This window comes from Solea senegalensis, linkage group LG17, assembly GCF_019176455.1.
Source record: "Solea senegalensis isolate Sse05_10M linkage group LG17, IFAPA_SoseM_1, whole genome shotgun sequence".
Taxonomy (NCBI): Eukaryota; Metazoa; Chordata; class Actinopteri; order Pleuronectiformes; family Soleidae; genus Solea; species Solea senegalensis.
Genome location: NC_058037.1, coordinates 2,453,536 through 2,476,346, shown reverse-complemented (window position 1 = coordinate 2,476,346; position 22,811 = coordinate 2,453,536). Strand labels below are relative to the sequence as shown.

At 39.0% G+C, this 22,811-nt stretch overlaps 1 protein-coding gene across 2 annotated transcripts; it reads right to left on the bottom strand.

The window, feature by feature from the left end:
• Positions 1-663: 663 nt before the first annotated feature.
• On the bottom strand, positions 664-16,826 carry lbr (lamin B receptor). 2 transcript variants are annotated; one of them, XM_044049476.1, is made up of 14 exons: positions 16,679-16,826; positions 12,699-12,873; positions 12,313-12,522; positions 11,730-11,813; positions 9,649-9,838; positions 8,976-9,172; positions 7,203-7,257; positions 6,047-6,241; positions 5,834-5,937; positions 5,016-5,141; positions 4,742-4,910; positions 4,436-4,516; positions 3,923-4,045; positions 664-3,026 (listed from the first exon to the last, which is right to left on the bottom strand). In XM_044049476.1, exons 2-14 carry the CDS (start codon positions 12,867-12,869, stop codon positions 2,866-2,868), a joined length of 1,866 nt encoding a protein of 621 aa, XP_043905411.1. In that variant the 5' UTR covers positions 12,870-12,873; positions 16,679-16,826; the 3' UTR covers positions 664-2,865. The 2 variants fall into 2 exon arrangements, with proteins under 2 accessions (XP_043905411.1, XP_043905412.1); XM_044049477.1 differs by having other exon boundaries at positions 12,325-12,522.
• Positions 16,827-22,811: the final 5,985 nt, after the last annotated feature.

Genomic DNA, 22,811 nt, shown 5'->3' with positions numbered 1-22,811 from the left:
AGTGAAGAGAGGTAGATTTCCCTTTACCGTCACAGCCGAAGAGTTATTTAATGGAAAAGAGCTCCATCTTGTGGCAGCAGGAGCTCACTTTGATGTGGATTCACATACAGCCGCTCTGTCGTGGATTTTATAGCAGCACCATTTCAAAATAAGAAGTGTTTTTTGAGAAATTACTGTATACTTATATATATATACATATATATATATATATGTATATATATATATATATATATATATATATATATATATATATATATATATATATATAATAAATGTTTATTTATTTAGTTAGCTTTTTTCTGTAGAAATCAGCAGCAGTGTCTTAGTTATTACTTGTAATAACTAAGACACTGGTAACTTGTAATAATGTGCTTAAAGTGAACTCAGCAAACCAGTTTAATTTGCTGTTTTTTGCTTTGCTTTTGTGTTAATTTTTTTGATTAAAATGTGTTATAATTCTACCAGTGTTTTTAGGATAATTAACTTGATAACAGCATTTATTGTGTTGTAGTCACTGGATGATAAACCTGATCACATAAAAAAGATCGCCAATGTGTGTGACAAGTGGTTTAATGAAGAATATAATGTAAGAAAGGATAATTAAATTAAACTATAAATTCCTCCATATAAGTGTAGAAATGAACAGAGTCCAGACATCGAGAGTAAAAAAAGGAAAAATACTGTAAATCTTTATTTGATGTTGCAACATTTGTACACATCAGCTTTTCCTACTGTCACAGATTTCACTGCTCTCCGTTCACTAACTGGCCAAATAAACTGAAGATTTTTTACCACCATCACATTTTTATTTTTAAATCAACACAATCACCATCATGTGTGTTTGAGGGGGGCGTAAAAGGCTGGCGGCGTCTGAAAGTACGCTCAATAATGAAGTTTACCACTCTTTTAAATACATGTTTTGTAAGAATTGCCCATAAATGTGACAAATCTGGCTGTAAACATAACTACAGTGGTTGAAAAATCGATAATTAACTTAAAATTAAAACATTAAATACCTACGGAGAAATATTGCTACTTTAAATTCTTTGACTGCAAAAAATAATATGATTAAAAAATAGATATTTACAAGGAATTCAGTCAGCACAGCATTAAAAACTCAACCTAAATATTATTGCTACTTGTGTTTTCACCTAAAGCTGCGCAGGTGGGAAAAAATAAAGACCTTTTCATTTGAGGGGTTTGCATATTCACAGGTTAAAATGTTAACAGTCGCTCTGCATGGCAACACAGTCGCACGTGGTCAAGAAACATGGCGATGGTTAATTCATGTGTTTGAGGTGGGAAATAAAAAAAGAATAAACAGAATAAAAAATACAGATGTTTCATTGAAATTTCAAATCAGATGGGATTATCTGTGATGCCCAGTCTCAACGGATGCCAATGTTACTAACTTAACAAAAACAACAAAGTCCAAGTCCTTTTCCTCTCTTCAGCAGTGACATCACACATTTCACACACTGCCTCCTAGAGGACAGAGGAGGAAGAGCCACAGACCATAAACCTGAGGTAGCAAAACGCCTGATCTAAAAAACACTTTGGAACCGATTTAAAAAAAAAAAGGAAACGAAAGAAAATAAAGTGAAACAAAAATGCCTTCATGCATTAGTGCATTTTCTTTTCTCGAGACTTCAGAAACATTATTTTTACAATCAGAAGTCAAAACTACTTAGGCATCAAAACTATACACAACGAAAGAAATCATAAAGACAAAACCTTTTTCTCTAATGCAACGTTTGGTTCTGAGTCCTGAGATGAAAAAAATAAAATAAAAAACACAATTCCTAGTTCCAAACAATGACAGGGGGTAAAGATGGACGACATGAAGCCACAAAAACTCTGCCTACTCCTGTGCGAGACAAAGTAAAAACATTGATTCTGAAGGTTTGTTTTTCCTGATTCTCATAGGTTTGGTTTCAGGTTTCAAGTTTTGGATTTGTGTGTGAAAAACCTGAATGGAAACAAACTAAACGCCAACAATATTAAATTATTACGTAGCGTTTTAATTCAAGTTAAATGTGAAGTTGAAACAGATTTAACAAATAAAGCTTCTGCATCTGAAACAGCAGATGAGAGGGTGAGTGTGTGGACTGTCTCCTCTCTGAGAACTAACTCCCAATAATTAAACAGCAGAGGCTGCAAACACCCATAAATGTGCATTTCCTTTATAACATTTCCAAAAAAACTGCAATATGTCTGAATGAATGGGAACCAGATAATTGATACTGCAGCTCCACACATCACTATACAGCTATAGTTTATAACAGTGGAAACATGTCGTCCATTTTAACACAGTCATTGGATTAAATGTACAGGTTATTTTGTTTTTTCCTTGAAAAAGTAGCATTTCAATCCCATCCTCGTCAATAAAAAGAAGCTGTAATATGATAGTAGGAGGGTATACGTACACGTTACTCATAACAGCGAAGATGATACTGCAATTTTGAATATGGGAGCAAAGCAAAAGTGGTGTGTTACTGTGAAAACAGCAGTGTATGTACAAATATATACATCCTAACAAGACGTTTGTAGCAGAGGCGTTTTACTTTTCTTTTTTTCTCCACATTTTGAGATTTTTGTTTACATTTTTTTTAAGTATTTACTACTTAAAAATAAAATTCTTCAAACAGTCCATAAAAACCAATGAGTCTTTGTTTTCTTCGACATAAAACTTCAATGCACTGTAGCTTCTTCAGTCCAGAAAGATTTTTTAAAATGCTTAAAGTAAAAAAATAAAAAAAGTCAATTCAGTCAGTCAATATTTTTGATTTGAGAGCCTTCTGATAATGCGTGTTTTTTTCTCTTTTTAAAAAAAGGCCTCAGCTTGAGTGTCCAGCGTCAGGTCCCTCAGTAGACGCGGGGAATGATCCGGTAGCGAACCGTCCGGCAGTACTCGTCCCACGCCGACCCGTACTTCCTCCTGCACTCGCTCATGTCGCGGGAGTCTCGGTGCACGAGCAGGATGATGAAGTAGATCATGTAGTACCACGGCAGGAGGTGGCTGAAGCCTGCAGACGGTAAGACAACAACAAAGACAAAGACCATGAACCAGGCTGTACAGCACTTTCACTGTGTTCAATGTGTTTGTCTATCCAAGAATGTACCGAGTGAGATTACAAATTATTTTCCTAAAAAGGAGCCAGATTTGATACATATCTTGATACGCTGCCAATAATCTGATACAACTACTGATGAAAGACGATAAGATTAATTCATTGCAACGTTATAGGACAATACAAAGGAATTAAGCTATGCATGCTCTTTCAGTTTCTATATGATGAACAATAAAAAAATCAATGAACCTTTTATGATAGTCCAAGCAGGATGACTCATAATAAGTCCTAATAATTACAGTCATGACAATAATGTGTCTTTGGTGAGGGTTTAACAGCATCTATGATGTTGCATCACTGCCACCTACTGGAGTTAGAAATCTCCTACACCATCAGGACTCCAGACTCACATTTTGCACTGGTACAACTTTTTCATTCATTTTGCAAAGCATCATCTTCAGTGACACTTGTGTGATATAAGAAAATCCTTTGTCGCATAACCATGTCTGGGTCTACAACTCACAATTATTTGTATAATCGATTGATCCATTTGGATGATTTCTTTATTATATGGAGCAAAGAAACCAGAAAAGATTCACATTTAAGACACTGTAAAATCAGAGATCTCATTTAAATAATAATAATAATAATAACAACAACAACAACAACAGAACCAAAAGAAGTGTTGGTAATTCATTGTTACAGCCCTTCCTGCATCACTACATCAACTTCAATGGCTTTTTCTCTTCCTATCAATGTGTTTTACGCACATTAAACTTTAATCATAATGTAATTATTGCATACATTAAGACAAAGTAATGAAATAATTTTCTTAAATAAAGTGAACTCACCGCAGGGCAGAGACCAGGCCAGAGCCATGATGAGGTCTCCCAGGTAGTTGGGGTGACGCACCACACCCCACCAGCCAGAGACCAGGAGACTCTTCCCTGTGGCTGTGGGGATCGTCCTCAGATCTGCAGACGACACAGAGACAAAAGGTTCAAGTAAGAATGTTGCAATTAATCACAATCACTGTGCATAATGGGCTGTTTTTAGAAAGTTCAGAGTTTACAATGCTTAGTTTTGCAGCTATTATTTTCTTTTCCCTCTCTCTTTTTCTAAATGCCTCCAAATGCTAAATATAAGTGGTCCAAATAAAACTCTGCAGCTTCTTTCCACAACAACTGACAAGTCTGTCAAATGCACATTCGCTTTAGTCTCAGTCACTGGGATGGAATATTAATTCAGCCGTTTGAATGACTAATTTTCCATTTGCGGCATAATAAATGAATGAATATGTGCACACAAAAGAACTCATCACATGACCAGGACATGATCAGCCCTACACTTGCAGGACAACTTACGAGATAGTTTGGGGTCTGATGGGTTCCTCCTGAAGGCGTTCTTCTCAGAGTTGGATTTCCGGAAGATGTAGAAGCCGACGACTGATGGAAAAGAAGAAAGGAAAAGGTTAGAAACAAAAACACAACACAACTGGACTGGTAGCTTTTATATATACTGTACATATATATAAAAAAATAACTGATGGAAGACAATGACAAACATAAAAAGGTCATTAAACTGCTGTGTAAACCCAATAATAATAATAATAATTCAATTCTTGAATCCGACTGATGAGTAAATAATACTGATGCTTTGCTCCTACTCACGTTTGAGTATGACGATGACTGTTACCACGGGGAGGCTCAGCGGGTTGGGATGGCTGACCAGGTAATAAGCCTGCAAGGTGTAAGTGAAGGGAACCCACACCAGATCACCAAAAGCCAACATGAAGCCAAAGCCGTCATGCATCAGGTCCATGGTGGTCAGGATCGCCTCCTGAGGAAAACCACACACATACACAGATGTTTGGGTTTTATTTAGGTCTCTTTTTTTTATTATTATTAATAATAAAGTGTGCGTCTTGTGCTCTGTGGAGTTTACCTCGTTCCAGAGACCGTCCGCCACGTAGAGCAGCTGGAAGAGGTTCACCAGGATCATGCTGTATGACGGAGCATCCAGACCGTGCTGCTTCATCTCAGCCAGTGCCATCGCAAAGTTGATCAAACACTGAACATCCAGAGAGACACGTAATCAAAGCTTTGGAATGCTTTCACATTTACTTTGATTAACCTGGAGTCACATGACTGCAGATGTTTTAACTGAATCACACTGCCCTGTTTTACCTCTGAATCTTATGTGTACATTGTGATATTTTAATCATTCTTTTTACTTTGGATATACAGTTATAACAGTGGGATGAAAGCTTTATTTTATTGATTATATTGTGTGTTTTATTTCTGCTATTTCAAGTTTTTTAATTCTATATTTTATAATTTTATGTAAAGCCCATTTTATACAGCTGGATGCATAGTAAACATTATAATATCTCATGTCTCTGTGACTTTGAACAAGGTTGCAAACAGACAAAATAATAAATAACTGTCAATGGGTTGCTCCCCATCTTGCCTGGTTAAATAAAGGTTATAGTGATGATAATAGTAATAAAAGTAATGATGATAATGATGATAATGATGATAATGATGATAATAATGATAATAATAATAATGTGTTTGTGGAGAAACAGGTGTACCCTTAATTCTATTCTGTTGACTTCAAGTGAAAATGTAAAGCTACTGTATTAGAGAAAGTGAGTGTTGCTGACGAGAATGATTGGTGTTGTATACGACAGGCTCACTTCAAACATGTCTTCAAAGAGCAAAGAACAGCTACATTTTTAAAAATCATTCAGTTGTTCTCACCCAGCCGATCAGTCCGGGACGCATCTCACAGAAGAATTTCAGATCAAAGTTCTTGACACGAGGATTGAGCTCATGTCCTTTGAAAAAGTCATAAACCACGTTGCCTGAAAAAAAACAGAAGGAGAACAAAGAAATCAGGCTACTACAAAACACATGGAGTCACAACAGTATACAGTTGTAATCAAGACAGTAAGTGGAGGTCGTTCTGCTCACCTGAGCTTCCTCCCAGTGCTAGCTGCTCCGAGGCGGCATAGCGGGAACGGACAAACAGGTAGATGCTGAGCAGGACGGAGATGAGGAAGGAGGCCACAGCGAGCTGCAGGAAGTGACTGTGGATGTAGGTGAGGTCAAAGCCCAGGTAGACTGCAGCTGCCACTGCTGCAGCGCTCACTACGATGGCAAAGAAACCTGTGAAAAACACACAGCAGTTTAGACACCGAGACAAAGAACTGCGCAGAGCACGAAACAAAACAGCTTTCAAATCACAACAGAGACAACATGGACACGTACTTATCACTTTGTTAGGTACACTTAACAAATACCATCTTACATTACCGCTGTCATAACTCCTACATTCATGAAGGTTATGTTTTTGCTTTAAATGTTTTGGAAAGGTTTTTGATTCCACTGTATAAAATTACAACGCCAATTGGGATTATAATATAGTGATGTAATCCATGTCCTGTCACACTGGCCTATCAAGGATATTTAAAGTAAATATTTTGTTCTGATAAAGGTCTGATAAAATCAAAAACTCATGTGCCTAGCTAGTGCTTCTACAGCACTTTATCTACTTTTTAGATGCTCCTTACTGTGACATTTATAATTATTTTTATGTGGATTTCTTACAAAGTTTTATATTAATGCAAAAAAGAGTAATGACATCGGGGGCTTTACAATAAACAAATAAATAAATAAATAAATAAATAAATAAATAAGTTCTAAACTGTACTAGTAAAAAACTGAATTTATATTTGGTCTCTGGACTAAACAAAACAATTGTTGACAAGCAACTAACATGATAAACGAAGAACAGATTTAGCTATCATGAAAATAACTGCTTCTTATTTAGTCCTCCCTCTGTAATATAAATGGTTGGACGATATAACATGACAACCTTTAAATACACAATAAACTGCACCTCGAACACAACCAGTTAAATCAACAGCCCTCTTTTAGAAAGTTCTTGAAGATTAATCACAGAACTGCATTTGTTTTTTTTAAGCTGTAACTAAGATATTGCCAACTAAATACTGTAATGGCTCCTTATTGAGTACAAAGGTGCCCTCAGTGTGTATTGATTAGTTAAGAGTAATAAATGAGTGAGGATGAAGTGTTACAATTACAGTATTGATTCACGCGGCCTCACCATTGGTTCTGTACTTCAGTCTCTCACCAGACCTCAGTGGCATGCCCTCACTCAGCTGCAGACAAACAGGAGAGGAGAAAAATAATGAGATTAACACCTGACAAAGTGCATCATCGTCATCATCATGTGAGTGTCACTTATTCACAAGTGTGCTGATGGATATGGATTCACTAGATACTGGTCTTTCAGCTAACGGTCATGCGTAAATGCCACTGACCAACAGGATCCACCCTAAGTGGGCAGATGGGAGTGATGCCGGGGTCAGACTACATGATGGGTAGTAAGCATTGGTCAATGCCACTGATGTGACTGAACACGTGCTCCTGCCAGATCGGTCTTTGAATGTCATTGTCACGACGATCAAAAACTATCTTCGATTGTCAGGGCAGATGGGTCCCGACACCCTTCATCTGAAGGACTGTGCTATAAACACGCATATAATGAGTAGTCTGACCTCGGCGTTACGCTGCTTTAATTACACCCTTGAACATTTGGAGACACTAGCTGCAGGAGCTGTCTGTGTGGACAGAAACTGAACTGGACATCAAGTTTGTTTGCCGGTGGGAACGGAGCTCGTCATTGTCAGGAATAAGTGAGCGTGCTGACAGCGTGTTAGCTCGACACAACCCTCGTCTTCAGTGATTTTGTGACAAGGTTTGTTTTTCTCCAATTCCACAGTAACATTATTAATGCAAACCTATAAGAAAAAGAAATACCCCGTATTGTTTGAGGTGACAAATGTTCTCTTCATTGTAGTCTTAAAGATTCTTCATTTAATGCTTTAATTGTAACTTTCACTATTGTATGCGTTTAGCACCCATCGTTTGATCTACTACAAAGTAAAACGAACAATAATCCTAATAATACATATAGGATATATGATTTATCATTAGACGACCCAGCCAACTAAGAACTCTCTGTGGAGTAGCTCACTAATCCTGTAAATTACTAATTAAATTGGTGTTTCTATGTCACTGGTATGAATAAAAAACATGCTGCACATTTGCTGTATGATAGAAACATATGACACAAAAAGAGCACATAAGAGTTACTCATTCATCACCTTGCTTCAGATTTGTACTTCTGTACATACGCCAATCATGGGTGTGCTTATGTGGACGTTTTTAATACATGCACACTAGAAATCATGACGGTGCAACTCTTCCTAGTATCATTAGAGACCTTTGGAGATTGACATGATGGCACGTATCCTTCTGAAGGTCTTTGCACACCAGATGGGACAAAAGTGCGAATAATTTGGATGTGAATTATAAATCGCATAATGGTTCTACACATGATTTTAAGTCCCTTTCTGTCTATTCCTCTCTCCTACAGTATCCATTACAACTACATACAAATGGACAATCATGCAATTTAGGAAATGACATAATTTAACAACTTCTAGCAACTTTTAGGACAGCCAATGGCTACTTTCTTGACTGGGCCGGCAAAAATAGAACACAGGCATTCAGTGGAATCCCCAGGTTAAACATGCAGCGTGATCAAAGACATACACAAGGCCAAAGATACTTTTGCAAAGTGCAATAAATTCCATTTGAGTAAACACTTGAAATAATCGTGATTCCAATTTCAAGTGTGTGAGCAACAAATTGACAAGGATGAAAAATAAACAGTATAAACAATACTCATCACATCGTTTCAGACAACATGTGGAAGCCCAAGAGCAGTCAAGTAATGAGGACTAAAACACAAGAATATGACGGTGTTGATGCAGGACACTTGTGTGTATAGTGGACAACTCTTCTCACTCACCTTTCCAACAGGCAGGATGTAGAGCAGGGCCTGGAAGAGGATCCAGAGGATAACAAAGCCAAAGGCCTGGGTATCCCAGAATGCTTCAAGAGGAGGCAGAGGCGGGGGGAAGTTGGTGAGGCTGGGGTCCTCAAGGTTCACTTGGAGTGCCAGAAAGAGAACCCAGGCTGGCAGAAAGAGCAGCCAGAAGTATGCTCCTGAAGAAGAAAAAAAAAACCCTGTCATGAATTATAATGCCATCAATTCAGGCTCATTTTTAATCACGCAATCAACCTTCTTTTTTTTTTTTAATTGAATAAGTAGTCTAGGGTAAAGTATGTTTTTTAAACAAAAACAGGTAAGTCTGAATGTAGTCACACAACTGAGCCTTGTGTCATCAGCCTTACATCAAACCTGGACAGGCAAATTATTGTTCTTTAAGTATTTCCAAAGGCTGATTCTAAAAACAGAAGGACCAATAATCACGATAACGCCACTGGTTTGTCCAGTTCACTCAGTAATTAAATGAAGAAATCAAAACACATAAATTGAATAATAAACAGTGCGTAATCTAATTTTAGTACAGTACTGGACGAGTACAAACTACAATGGTTCACTGTCTGATAGCTAAGTGAACTTTGGAAGACTTGGCTTTGTGCCCCAGTATATTAGCTACATGTGACCAGAAACTCACCTATTTTACCTCCAAAGTCCAGTGTGGTGGAGAGAGCAGCAGCAGAAGGTGCAGCCACCTGGGCGGGCTCCTTCTCCAGCTGCTCGGCTGTCACTGCAGATGGTTTGGCTCCGCTATCGTCCTTCCTGCGGCGCAGATTGTAACGACCCTGGATCTTCTCAGCATCTGCCTCCACCTTTTCCTCAGATTTCTGGAGACATGTTTGGGACGATTTTTGTTAAATGATGAAAAACACAAATTAAACTCTTTTGGTCTTTGGATATGTTTATCCCATCTTTTCAGTCTTAAGGCCAATTCATATTTGCCACGCCCGTGAGCCTGCTATGGTCTGTGTGTATGTTATCATCTATCCCAGAGGTCACTAACAGGCGGACCGTGGTCCGAGTCCGGACCCAGACGGCGTCCTATACGGACCTGGACCTACAGTGAATAAATTATTTAAGTATTTTAAATGTTGACGGGGTGCTTCTATTTTGACCGGCGCAGCTTCTCTAGACTTTACGGTACTGGTTTAGCGAATCAGGAAATCCACTGACCAATTGCATTCGAGTTAAGCCATCTCATGTGATGCCACTAAAAGCCAATCAAATCTGAGCGCTATAGCGAGAGAAGATGGAGAGAAATGAGCGATAGAGCGAGAGAAGACTGGAGAGAAAGTAGGGGAGTGGGGTAGAGGGAAAGAAAGAGAAACTAAAACTGTTCAGTGTTTAGATCTGTTAAAAATTAGCTGAGACTGTTAAAACGAAAAAAAAAGTCTAACTCCAGCTGCTTCTATACTTTATTTCTCAAAACTTAAGTAATTATTTTTATTTATTTGAAGATTATTATATTTATTTTATTTTTATATGCAGCCCTTCTTTCCCTTTCACAGAGAGAAGAAAATAATACATATGTTCAGTGTTACATATTTATATAATTGTATAAAAGTGACAATAAATAGTCGAAATGTTTTTGAATTGTTCTTTCTATATTTGATCCGACAGTCAGTTGTTGATTACATGCAGACTACTAGGCTACTTCAGTATATATCCCACTACTAAATAATAATGCAAGTTAGACATTATGATGTTCCGGACCTTTGCTTTAGGAAATGTTCTCTAAGTGGACCTAATAGAATTTTAGTTGAATATCCCTGATCTATCCTATGCAGTCTTCCATGTCCGTCTCAAACCTTTTGTGGCTATAAGAGTCAACAGCCCATGCTATAGGACAGTACACTGGAATGTGGGATCAGATATGAACACTTGGAACACTAGACCATTGCAGACCCTCATTTCAGAATGAATGGCATGGTGCCCGTGTTTGTAAGAGTGGAATGCATAAGCAACTCTATGCAGAGGTGAAACACGGGCAGTATGGCGAGGCCTTTACTCTGTTTTAAGTCCACAAAAGTATATAAATGGAAGACAATTGTTAAATATGAGCTGGTATTGGCTGCAGCTTGGCCGATAACCCTCAAATGGAGGCTGAAGTGGCGTTAAATGGACAGATGGATTATAAAGCAGAGAAAGTGTGTAAATATTATATATTATTTGAAACATGGTGTTGAACACTAACAAAAAAGCTACAAGGCGCATTTCTTGACATACTAAACATTTATTGATTTTATGTAAAATCTCATTGCCTTCCTTAGAAACTCACAGCTCTCTGGGATGTGAATTAGTGAAACCTTTGCTAACCGGTTGTCTCGCAAATACCAAAAGCAAGGAGAGTAAAGAGGCAGCACATGTTTGCACAGCATGTGACTGACCGACTAAAGCATGATCTTGTGAGGCGAGCCTCTCTCTGATGGAAAACACACGCTCAAACACAAACGGAGCCCCCCACATGTACACATCATGACATTCCATTAGCTCCAACCTGCTTCTAAGCCCATTATCCCTGGAACATGCGTTTTGTGTACAAGTTTGGATACCCCCACTTTTTTGTCGTGAGAAATATAACCCTCAATTTCACCCATTGACCATCCATCAACACATGTTAGGTTTAGAGTTTAGTGTTTGGTTTGTATTCATGAGTTCATCAGTGGTAGCAAAAAGGTTTTCCACATAAATTAACATTTTTAAGAAGTCACAACTCACCTCATTCACTTTGATAGGTGTGTTATTCTCCTCTTTCTTCTCATGTTTATTGTTGCTATTGTTCTCTGCTGCTTTTGTCTCTTTCTGCACATCAAACAATGAAGGGAGAGTGATGGAGGCGGAGACATAAAAGGAGGAAAAAAACACAATGTGAGGACCCAACACAGGAACTGTGACTCTGTTACATCCTTAGATTCCTTACATTGATAAACAATATTGTAAATGACATTTCATTGGTATGATAAATTCACGTTAGTCTAGAACAACTATTCAAACAAATGCAGTGAAATCAGCTATTCTAGCATCTCCAGTGCTATGATAAGAGAGTACAGAGAGGTCTGATTGACTGTCTAGAGCTAGACTACATCTCTGAGTGCTACCTGATGCTGAAACATGTTTTTTGTCAAAATGTCATAAGAAAAGAATAATTATGTATTGTATGATGATAATGGGGGCGGGACTAGATAAGCTTTTGCTTCTCCTGCTTTCCCTTTCGGTTATGTGTATTGTGTGAACTACGCTACGATGATGTGTGACGAGTGATCTAACTGTCATGACCGAAATAAACATCTAAATAAATTACCAGGGGGCTCACTCTGACTTCCAACGTGTCCTTCAGCTTTAGTTCCCGACTAGTGGACAGGACGCTGTCCGCTATAGCTGCGGTAGCAACTGCCGCCGCTGTACGAGAGGATGAGCGCCGCGTTGTCCTGGCTGGGGAGCGTGACCGGCTGCGGCGGCGGCCCGGTGACCGAGAGCGGGAGCGGGGACGTGTCTGGAAACCAGTAACACTCTAGAAAGATAAACACAACAGAAACTGCAGAATGAGAGAGAGCAATGACTTCATAGTACACAGTATTATAAACATGTGCACCATCTTACTATCTTTTGGCCTTTACATTGAAAGGATTGAAAACACGTTTTTTTAAATGAGGACTTTATTGTGCATCAATGAGACACTGGTCCTACCTTGATGTCTTGCTCTTTGAGCTCCAGCTCAGTACCATCCTTGTAGATGACGGTGTAGAGCTGACTGATGGCGTCAAAGCTTAGGACCTTGACCTCATAATACAGACTGCTGCCAGGCCAGCGGCCCATCACCTTGTCCCCTCTCTGATACTTCACAGTCGGCATCCTCATTGACCTGAGAAAGAGTGAAACCCAAGAGATTAATCATGAGCACAGGACAAAGTTGAAAGAGATAAGAAATGGAGGTATGAAATAAAGGAGGGAAAAGATAAGACAGTGGACAGACTTATAGGGCAAGGCAGAAACAGGATTAAGGAGACAGATGATTTTTTTTCCACAGGCAATGAATGAGACCTGTTCAACAATGAGTAAAAGCAGATGCCATCATAATCCTGACAAAAATTGATCAGCAATGAGAGATAAGACACGACACATGGCTACAGCAACATTCATGACCAAACACCAGGGGGAATAAGAGATACAAGTGCCAAAATATCAGCTTAGGGAATAAATGATGTGCTGCTGATCCATCAAGCAAACTATCTACAGAAAAGTGCCACATACCTTTCAGGTCAGCCTTAAATTAGACATTCAAAAATTGTGAATTTGAATAATTCAATTATCACACCACCTTCATCTTTTCTGTTTGGGATCAGGTTTAAAAACCACATGTGTTACCTGATCACAGTAGACGACACAAAACTTGGCAAAATCCTGGTACCATACACCACTGGAAACAATGAGGTGGGCCAGGCAAGGTCAGCATTATGGAACATTAGTGACCAGGGAGGCTCTGTGTCTAGAAAACCACCACACTACTGCAGAACTGCTGACAGGTCTGTCCCTGCTTGGTTTAGCCAAAGCTGTCTGCTTAAAAGAGTCGTTCAATTCAAGTAACAGCCAAATGGGCAAAGAGTTTTGAACCAGATACTACAAAAATGACAGCAGATTTCATTGTGGTTGTGACTGTTCCAAATGCAGCAACTACTTTGAGGATTGCTATAAAATTTGTCAGAACTAAGAATTCATAGAGAGTATAATTGACTTTTAAGTTGCAAAAACCACCACAAAGAATGTCCAGAAGAAATAAATAGAAAACCAAGTACATCTTTTGCACAGGCTCGTTCATAAAAATCTATATTTAACCTGAAAACGAGGGAAGACAGAAAAACAACACTGACTCAAATATCAGTACAACAGGTTTTGGATAAAACAAGGCAAAAGTTAGCCACACACCAAAAATACAGCCTCCTGTCAGTAGATTAAAATTCCAGTAGTGAACACAGGGCTATGCTTCAGTGAGAGAAACTCAACTACTTTGAGTTTGTAAGTTTACATGTCTATCAGACAAGAAGAAATTATATACAACTTGAGGATACGACTTTACCAAATAATAAACCACTGTGATGTACAATTGACTCTAATGTTAACAATAACCCCTTCTAAGTCTTGGCAAAAGGAGCAAATTGAGAAATTAGCTCAGCATATATACAACAAACAGAGGAAGGAGGAGTCAAACACATGCAGTCACCCCCTACTCTAATTGTAATTAATAAAAAAATAAAATGAATAACTAAATAAATCAAACACATCTGTGAGAAAACCAGCTCAATCAGACACACCCAGAGTTAGTCCCTGTGCTGCTCTCCTGGCCCATTTGCAGAGTTCCATATGGGACGTCAAAGTCAGGGATGAATCAAGACTAATGAGAGTTTCCCATCAGATCTTTCAGACTGAACTGATGACAGGATCTGGCTCCAACGAGGGTGGAGCTTTACACAGAGGTCAGGCCGACACAATCCCCCCCACTGAAAACTGCTATTTAGCTCCACCTGGAATGCAGCCCCGTTGGAATGTAACACGTGAATCCAGTTGTAAAATCCCACCAAAGAGACGACAGCCTGTTATGTTCACAAGGCAGTACCATAACATCTAACTTCCACAGGGGTGGGATAATCTGTGGGACAGGATGTAGCAAAAACACCCAGGTTTGTGTAGCTATTCGTGTTGTGACAGCACTGACTTCTATCCATTTTGACAATATCAATTTGCTTCACCAAAACCAGCTATAATCACAATTCACATCTTAAACCTAACTTCAACCTTATACCAAAAAACATCCTGTCGACAAACACAAAGTGTCTGTCATTGATGACAAATAAGATCCATCTTCTATTATTCTAGTAGGGCAGCTACAATTAATTTATTATTTAAAAGCTTTGGTTTATGGAAAACACAAGACTGAATGAATGAAACAAGTAAATAATTTGTGGAGAAAATCACCAACAGCCCAAATATATACATATGGAGTCTTAATTTGATAATAATAATTATGGTTTATTTACAGTTACAAAATGTTGTACAATATTTATAACAACAAAAACGACATATAACAAATAGCAACATAGATGGAATAAGCATGATAAAAGTGAATTTACAAGAATCCTCAGGACCTTCCCACAGTGAGGACGCATATGTCACTTTTTTGTTTCAGCCACGACCTGACAACAATTAAGGGGGCATGCAAATTAAAAGTTCTAGTAAATAACCTGGAACAAAGCCCCAAATATCAGCAATAAAATACTACACTCGATGCTAAAAGCATCAGGTAACTAGTGCTAAGTAGGCAGGATGGGAGAGATATGTTCTAATTATATGCTACTAGTCCAAATAGAGATATACACAACGTAATATACGCTTAAAATAGCCACATACACAGTATTATTCAGTATTGTTTGTAAGTGTAAAGTGTAAGTTGGTAACTGCATCCCATGCCGACAAATTAGATGTATGTTGTGGTTCTCCCTGGTGAGATATTTACCATTCATAAAAAACAGCCATACAAAATCTAAGGAAAATGTCGTTTAATGACGCTGTGAGACGTTTGTTTCACCAACCAACCACTTATTCCTCGTCCTAAACACGATACAAATCCGAAAACCGCAAATAATGCTCGAAAAACACTCGTGTTGGAGAGTTACTCTCAATTTTTGTGCCAGAGAATTTCTCAATTACAGGGTCCGGTTTGCCTCATTGTGGCGCGCTGAACGGTAACGGGCTCACTACTGCCCCCCAGAGACCGGAGGCTCACTTGTACGCGACGGTTAGAATCCCGCAGTTATCTCCGGCGCGTTCACCTCGAATTCCACACGGGGCAGTAATAGCTCAACTGCGCATATGATATAATGTTTTGACAAATTATTATATAAAAGGCATTTGAGTTATCTCCAAAGTAAAACACTAATAATTAGTCCACTTTGCAGAATGACGTCAGGTGAACGCCCCTGCCCCTGATGCACAGCTGCTTCAGCTTTACCGATTTATTCTAATGCCTATAAAGTTGAAATAATCTAATACTAGACACATGGACGCGCCTTTAATTCCTTCGTGCGAGTAGGCGCTATTTTCTCGACGCTACAACTCAATGTTGATAACAATGAACTGTTTCTTTAAAATAAATGAGGCTAACGCTTGCGTTGTTAATTCCGAGGAGGGAAAACGTCATGCATTCAAACATTTGTAGGGAAGAAAAACAGACGCGTCCGCTGAGACTCGACTCACCACCACGAATTAATTAGTATTAGTATATATAGTATATGACGCATTTGCAATTACCGCACGAGTGTGTAAATGTTGGCCTTTTAATGTATTGCACACTTTCACTAAGCAGGTGCCGTTGTCTTTCTTACCACGTATGGGTTGCGTCTTGTTTTACTGCATGACTGCAAACGCCCAAACACAGCATTCACGTCGCAGTACTTGTAAACAATATCCAGCCTTTCTACAAAACCTATGCGCTACTGCGTGGAAATGTCACCCAGTAAACAAGTTTACGTCCCAGGAACTAGCCGGAGCCTGCGGCAGTGCTCCACAGCTAGCTGGAGTTAGCTTCAGCTAAGCACTACTTTCCTAACAAAGAGAAGCATAAAGCGATTTGCTAACGTGGATCACACAAGCAGCCGCGACACGGAAGCACTTACCTGAGTGTTGTGTAAATAATTCCAGTGAGTGAAAGTGATCAAATATTCCTCCGAAAACGCAGAATATATAAATATATCTTTATATTTTGTATAACTGTGTCCGCTAACGTTTGACGTAAAGCTCCTTCTCCCTCCCTTTCTGGGCAAAACCCACCAGTGACCAGGAAGGCGCGAAGGCCGCTGATTGGTTGGCTGAGCGTTCATTTCAAACCGTTCTGTGATTTGATTGGCTGTCGGCGGATTTTAACTCAACACTGATTGGCTGTAAAGGAGTCACGACTACTTTGTTTACCGGTGTCAAATTACCGCCAGACAAAATGATAAAAGTGACAGAAACCACAGTGCCGCACAAAATAAACATTGGCGTGCTTCATAATTCACCTAATCCCATAAACTATCTTGTGGACATTGAAGTGAACATGATCAAGAATCACCAAAGTGGGATTTTACAGTAAAGTAACACTAAAAACCTGCTGATTTTAAATTGTCATTTGCCCAATTTAAATTGTTTTTGTCGACTGTAATGTTTTATTTTCAAGGCAGGAGTGTGTAATTTTTTTTATGGGCGCTGAAATTGACATAGAGCCCAGAAAGGAGGTAATTACATGTTTGTGTGAAGGCTATCATCATGCTACCTTTATGGGGCCCTGAGCTGAATTTTAATTTTGACCTCCCACCACCTTGATACAAATGTAAAACATATAAATGACACTCAATATAGTTGTTTTATGCACAATATTTATTTGAATGAAAATACAGACTATTCACGGATATGCACACCACAAAATCTCGTGCAATGAGTCTTAATCAATTCAGCTGCATGTGAAAAAAGTCAGTACCAGCTGCGCGCCTCACCTCATTTGCATGAACAAACACGTACAGCTGTTCGACCTGACTGTTACAACACACCTGTCAGTTGCGCCAAAAGCTGCCAAACACAACATGAGGAAGAAAAGTGATTTTGAAAATTCAAATTCTCCAATTGCAGCATCTCAGCTTCTGTGTTTGTGTGTGTGTGTGTATTTGTGCAGCTCAGGGTGTTTTCCTGTCTCTGTGCAGCTTTCACCACCACCCCCTCCATCTGCAGGTCCAACAAAACCTCAAATGAACTGCAGACGCACTGTTACTCTCCGCGCTCTGCTCACAGGAAGTGCAGGTTTAAATGTGCTGTAAAGAAAGCTGTGCAGTTCAGACACTTACATACTGTTATGTAGAAAAGCTTTTTATTGGCACAACTTTATTGCAGTAAGAGAAAATATCTTTTATTTAAAAGGTCACAATGCCTTTATTTACCTTTTTTTAATATAAACTCAGCAGTGATACTGTATATTCAAACAACATGAGTTGTAAAAAAATTAAAATAAGCACGATGGAAATCCATACCTGCACTTTGCTTTTCCCCCACTTTTAAAACAAAACTGTCTCACGTCAAAACAAACATAGCACACTGCATTTATGACGGACAGGAAGTTTCTCCAAGTGCACAAAGTCAAGCGAAAATTAATTTTGATGTTGCACAATCAGAAAATAAACTCCTTGTAGCCCAAAAAAAAGTGAAAAAACACATTGCATGCAGAACTGCAGGTTCAGATGGTGACAGTACTGAGTCGTCCTTTCACCCTCCAGCACTGCAGCAGCAGCAGTTCGGCACAGGAAGACACCCACATCATGCAGGCTTGAAGAAAAAAACAAAAAAAGTATGAGGCACTCATTTACAGTTAGACTTCAATTTCACGCTGTCCTCCAGAGAGCGTGAGCGTGAGGTGCGGTGGAGCAGGAAGACACACTGTCACATTTAATGGGCCGTCAAACTCCCGCTGACCCTCAGCAACAGCTGGATGCTGCTGGAGGAGGGAAAGAGGTTTGCAGGGAATTTAAAATCAGGAAACAACAATAAAACACAGCAACAACAGATCTTATATTGCGATTTTTTATTTTATTTGCTCAAACAAAACAATATGTTAGCATGTAAGAAAGACTAATTAACGTGAGAACAGTATGGTACAATGTGGATGATAAAAGAAAGAAAGTCTGGAAAAGCTGCTTCAGCCAAATTCATCTCTGCATCTTCTCCTCACACGTTCACGAGCAGAAAAAAATGGGTTTACGGACAAAGATACAAGTTTCCATGAAGCAAACCTCGCTGCAGAGGACCAAATGAGATTTCCTCACAGAATTCCAAGAGTGACAAAAAAAATAACATAAGCTGCTGAACAGAAAAACAGTCTCTGTGACATTTACATGGCAATGAGGGAACACAGGACACTGCAGCCAGACTCATCGGGACTTGGTCTAGAAAAATCATCAGCAAAGATCATCTTTAAACCCTTATAAAGTCTCAGGACACAAAGGTCTGATTGTACTTCTGAGCTGTAAGAAAAGCAACCTCACAACCGTACAGAATCACATTAAATGTTAAAAAAAGAAGATCTTGGTGCAAAGATGTTTTCTTGGTGAGGAACAGTCGCGACGTCACCGAATTCTCCCTTCGAATCAAACGACTACGATGAAAAACAACAAAAAGAAAGAAAAAAAACAAAATAACAATAACTGTACGTGATCATAATTACAGTCTCTAGATATTATTACTAGTCATCTTTATATCCATAACATATAAATGCAACTTTAGAACAAGGCACAGACCACATAGCTCCAAAACATTTCACCTGCCATCACGTCCAAAAGACTGAATATAGAGGGAGAGGACATGGACATCTTTCTTGACAAAATGATACAAAAATAAGAGAAGGCGACTCTGTTTGCGAGTGATCGTGTTTAGCAGGAGGCTGCCGCTTTAAATCCTTTGGTGAGATAGCCGCACTGTTTAGCCACAGAGGCTCTACAAGTACCTGTGTTGCGAGTTACGTCAGTTTGCTCTGCGGGTTCTTTTTTTTTATTGGTAAAGTGCAATCGATGCTGTGTAAACACTCAGGACAGGAGAGTGGACGAAAAGATGACGCGGCTTCATCGACAGGGAGTGAAAACGGTTGGAACAGATGCAAAAAAAAAAAACCCTCAGGTTCTGTTCATATAAACTGGGTTTGAATGTGAATTCTACTTCTTTAAAAATGACAGAAAGCGAGGGGAAAACTGATCTCCTCAAAAAAGACTGAAATAACAAAGCTATAACGTCCAAGCCCTTGAACAGCTGTTCAGCAGACAGCCTCTGATTAACAAACCTTATGGTAGGATATCAGATTTGAAACATATGCAGTGTGATAAATGACGAGCCGATTCCTCTGATGGTCATTTACACAGTTGAAGCTAATCTTAAAATTGGCGAGTCCACAGATTTATTCGAAAACAGGACAAACTGGGAGTATGGAGGTTGAAAAACATGGCTGTTATTGATGGTGCGTTGTTTTTGGAGACGGAACTCGGAATTTCCAGCTCGGAAACTCGGAGCAACCTAGCCAACCCCCGACATGGGATTCCAAAATGGCCGCCACTATAAAAAAACTGCTTCTTTTACCGTTAAAATCTCTTCTGTCTCACAGTAAGTCAGTTGTACACATAGTACTGTTTCATTTTTTAACAGTAGACATGCTGCTACACTGTCTGTGTGCGCAAAATACCACGTAGCTAACAACCTCCGAGTTCCGATGTAAATGGAATGCAGAATGAGGCAAGGAAGGTCTCGTGAAAAGACACAGCCGAGATGCATTATGGGAAGTGTAGGCCAGAGTGTATTTAAAGCTCAACTCTGGGGTCTAAGGGTGTGTGACTACATCATAGTACAAGCTCCTCCCATGCTAACCCAACCCAGGTTTCACATTCATGGCAGGGCTGAACAATTAATCGATTATTAATCAATTACTGACTGAAACGACAAATATTCTGGTGATCAATTCATCGATTTGAGGGCTTTTTTTTTCAGCTTCACAAATGTGAATACTTGCCTGTTCTTTTCTCCTCTATGACAGTAAATTTAATATCTTTGGTTTGTGGACAAAACATCTTTCATGCAGCGGTTTCCAAACTATGGGTTGGGACCCTGAGATGGATCACAAAGATTTCTTTTTGGGTCCCAAAAACAAACGTTTGATAAAACCTTTGAGTTAAAATGTATGCGCTTCAAAGAACATGCATAAACTCAAGTTTTAATTAATTTACCAAACATTCTTTGTAAAGTATTTGTTTACCAATTAAAAGGTTATATTAGGTGTAACAGACTTATGATAATTGATAAGAATTATGCACTAATTATGACTAATATTTTGATTTGGGTCACAACAGCTTGCCATCTTTAAAACGTGGGTCCCTACTGCTTTAAAGGATGTTGTCTTTTTTGAGGTTTGGGGAAACGATGATTGATATTTTACGCCATTTCCTGCATTTTATGAATGAAACAATGAATCGAGAAGATCATGGGAAAGATGAACAGATGATGAAAATGATCATGAGTTGCAGCCCTAATAAGTACACGTGTGCATCTACACTCTCTGACACAGTAGGTCATTTAATGCCATTTGCCCCCCAAACAATCCACTTGCTTTTCCATTCAAAGACGAGTTAAGCCCAGTTTACACGCGTTATGTCGCTTTTCAAATCATGCTTCCCTGAATAGTGTCAGTCGTCTCCATAGTAACCACACACTATCCTCCAGCCGGCTCTTCTAGTTACCTTACATTGTGTTGTCCTGATCAATCAGTATATCGTTCTATGTGTTTGTGTCCATATTTGTGCCTTTTCTTCATTTTGAAAATGAGTGGATTTGATAAAGTTGTTGAAAGTGAAGTTGATGATGAACTGTAACTTTTTTTTTACTTCGAGGAAAATGGGAGAGTAAAAAAAAACAGAGGTCAGTGCAAAGGGAGAACACATTTTCCATCATTAGGGTAAAGGTAGACCAATTACTTGGGCCGATATTTGCTATTTTTTAATAATTGGCATGGTCGAGTCATATTTATTTATTAATCAATTATTATAAATGATGCATTTTTGTTCTCAGAAACTTTAGAAATGTTGCTCAGTCACTAAAATTTCCATCCACAAAATATATTTGTTAGGCTTTTCATGTATTTAATATAAAGTTTACAGGTTATTTTTTATTGAAAATGCACTGCAGACATAAAATGTGGATTGGAGAGACCATTTGTTGCTGATCAATGGCTGCGACTGAAGTTATTATTATTTGCTGTCATTAAACTGTGATATTTGAAGAAATGGAGGAAAAAAGATAATGTGTGAAGAATCAACCATCGACCATAGAAAAAAACCCACATCGGTCGACATTAGATCAGTGTTGAGTGTCATTAGTAGCACTTGTAATAAAATGGACTTTACAACTGAATCCATGTACATACGACCCACAACCCACTCTACTGTATCAGAGAATGAAGATACCAAGTCTCCTCAGAATGATCAGTGAGCAGTGAGGAAGTGAAGGAGGGCAGAAAAATCCTTCAATCACAGCAGAATCGCTTTAAGAGACTGTTGCAAAAGTGTTTGAGCTACAGTGACGTAGCCTTGTAAGCAGCAGGCTCTGAGTGACTGTGAATGTATCAGTGCGGCCGTCCCTGCTCTGGATCTCATCTGCATACAGAAGTGACGTGGACTTCTATCTGCTACCTTGACACAACAGCTACAGGTCGCCATCGCGTCGCTCTCGGGTTGATTGTACTCAACAAACTCAGCACTGGAGCGAAAACGAACAGTGAAGGAGGAGTGTTTTCAGAGTAAAGTGTCACTTCTACATGTGCGTGTTGAGAGAAAATGGCAGAAATGAAAAGGCAAAGACAGTCAGGTGAAAAAAGTAAATGGCACAAACACGTCCTCGTATGGACACCAACTCTTACACATTTGGATTGATCTGTGCACCTTTTTTTTTTAAAAAAAAATAAAAAATGCTGTGAAATGAAACATAAATAATACAAATTCACTTCAGCTCAAATGTGGCTAAAGATACAGTATCCTTGGATTGTGTTTCTGGGGAAATAACGTGAAAGAATCATTTGTTGTGATGAGTCAGCCTTCAGTGTCACGGAAAAAGCGCCGCGTCACACGGGTAACATGTGGCCAGAGAGGACGAACAGTGAAACGCGCGTGGTGGGATTCGAGCAACCGGGCCTTAGAAGAGATGCTACACTTATTGCTTGTAAGAAAAGGTGTGACAGTTAATATGATTTCGTGG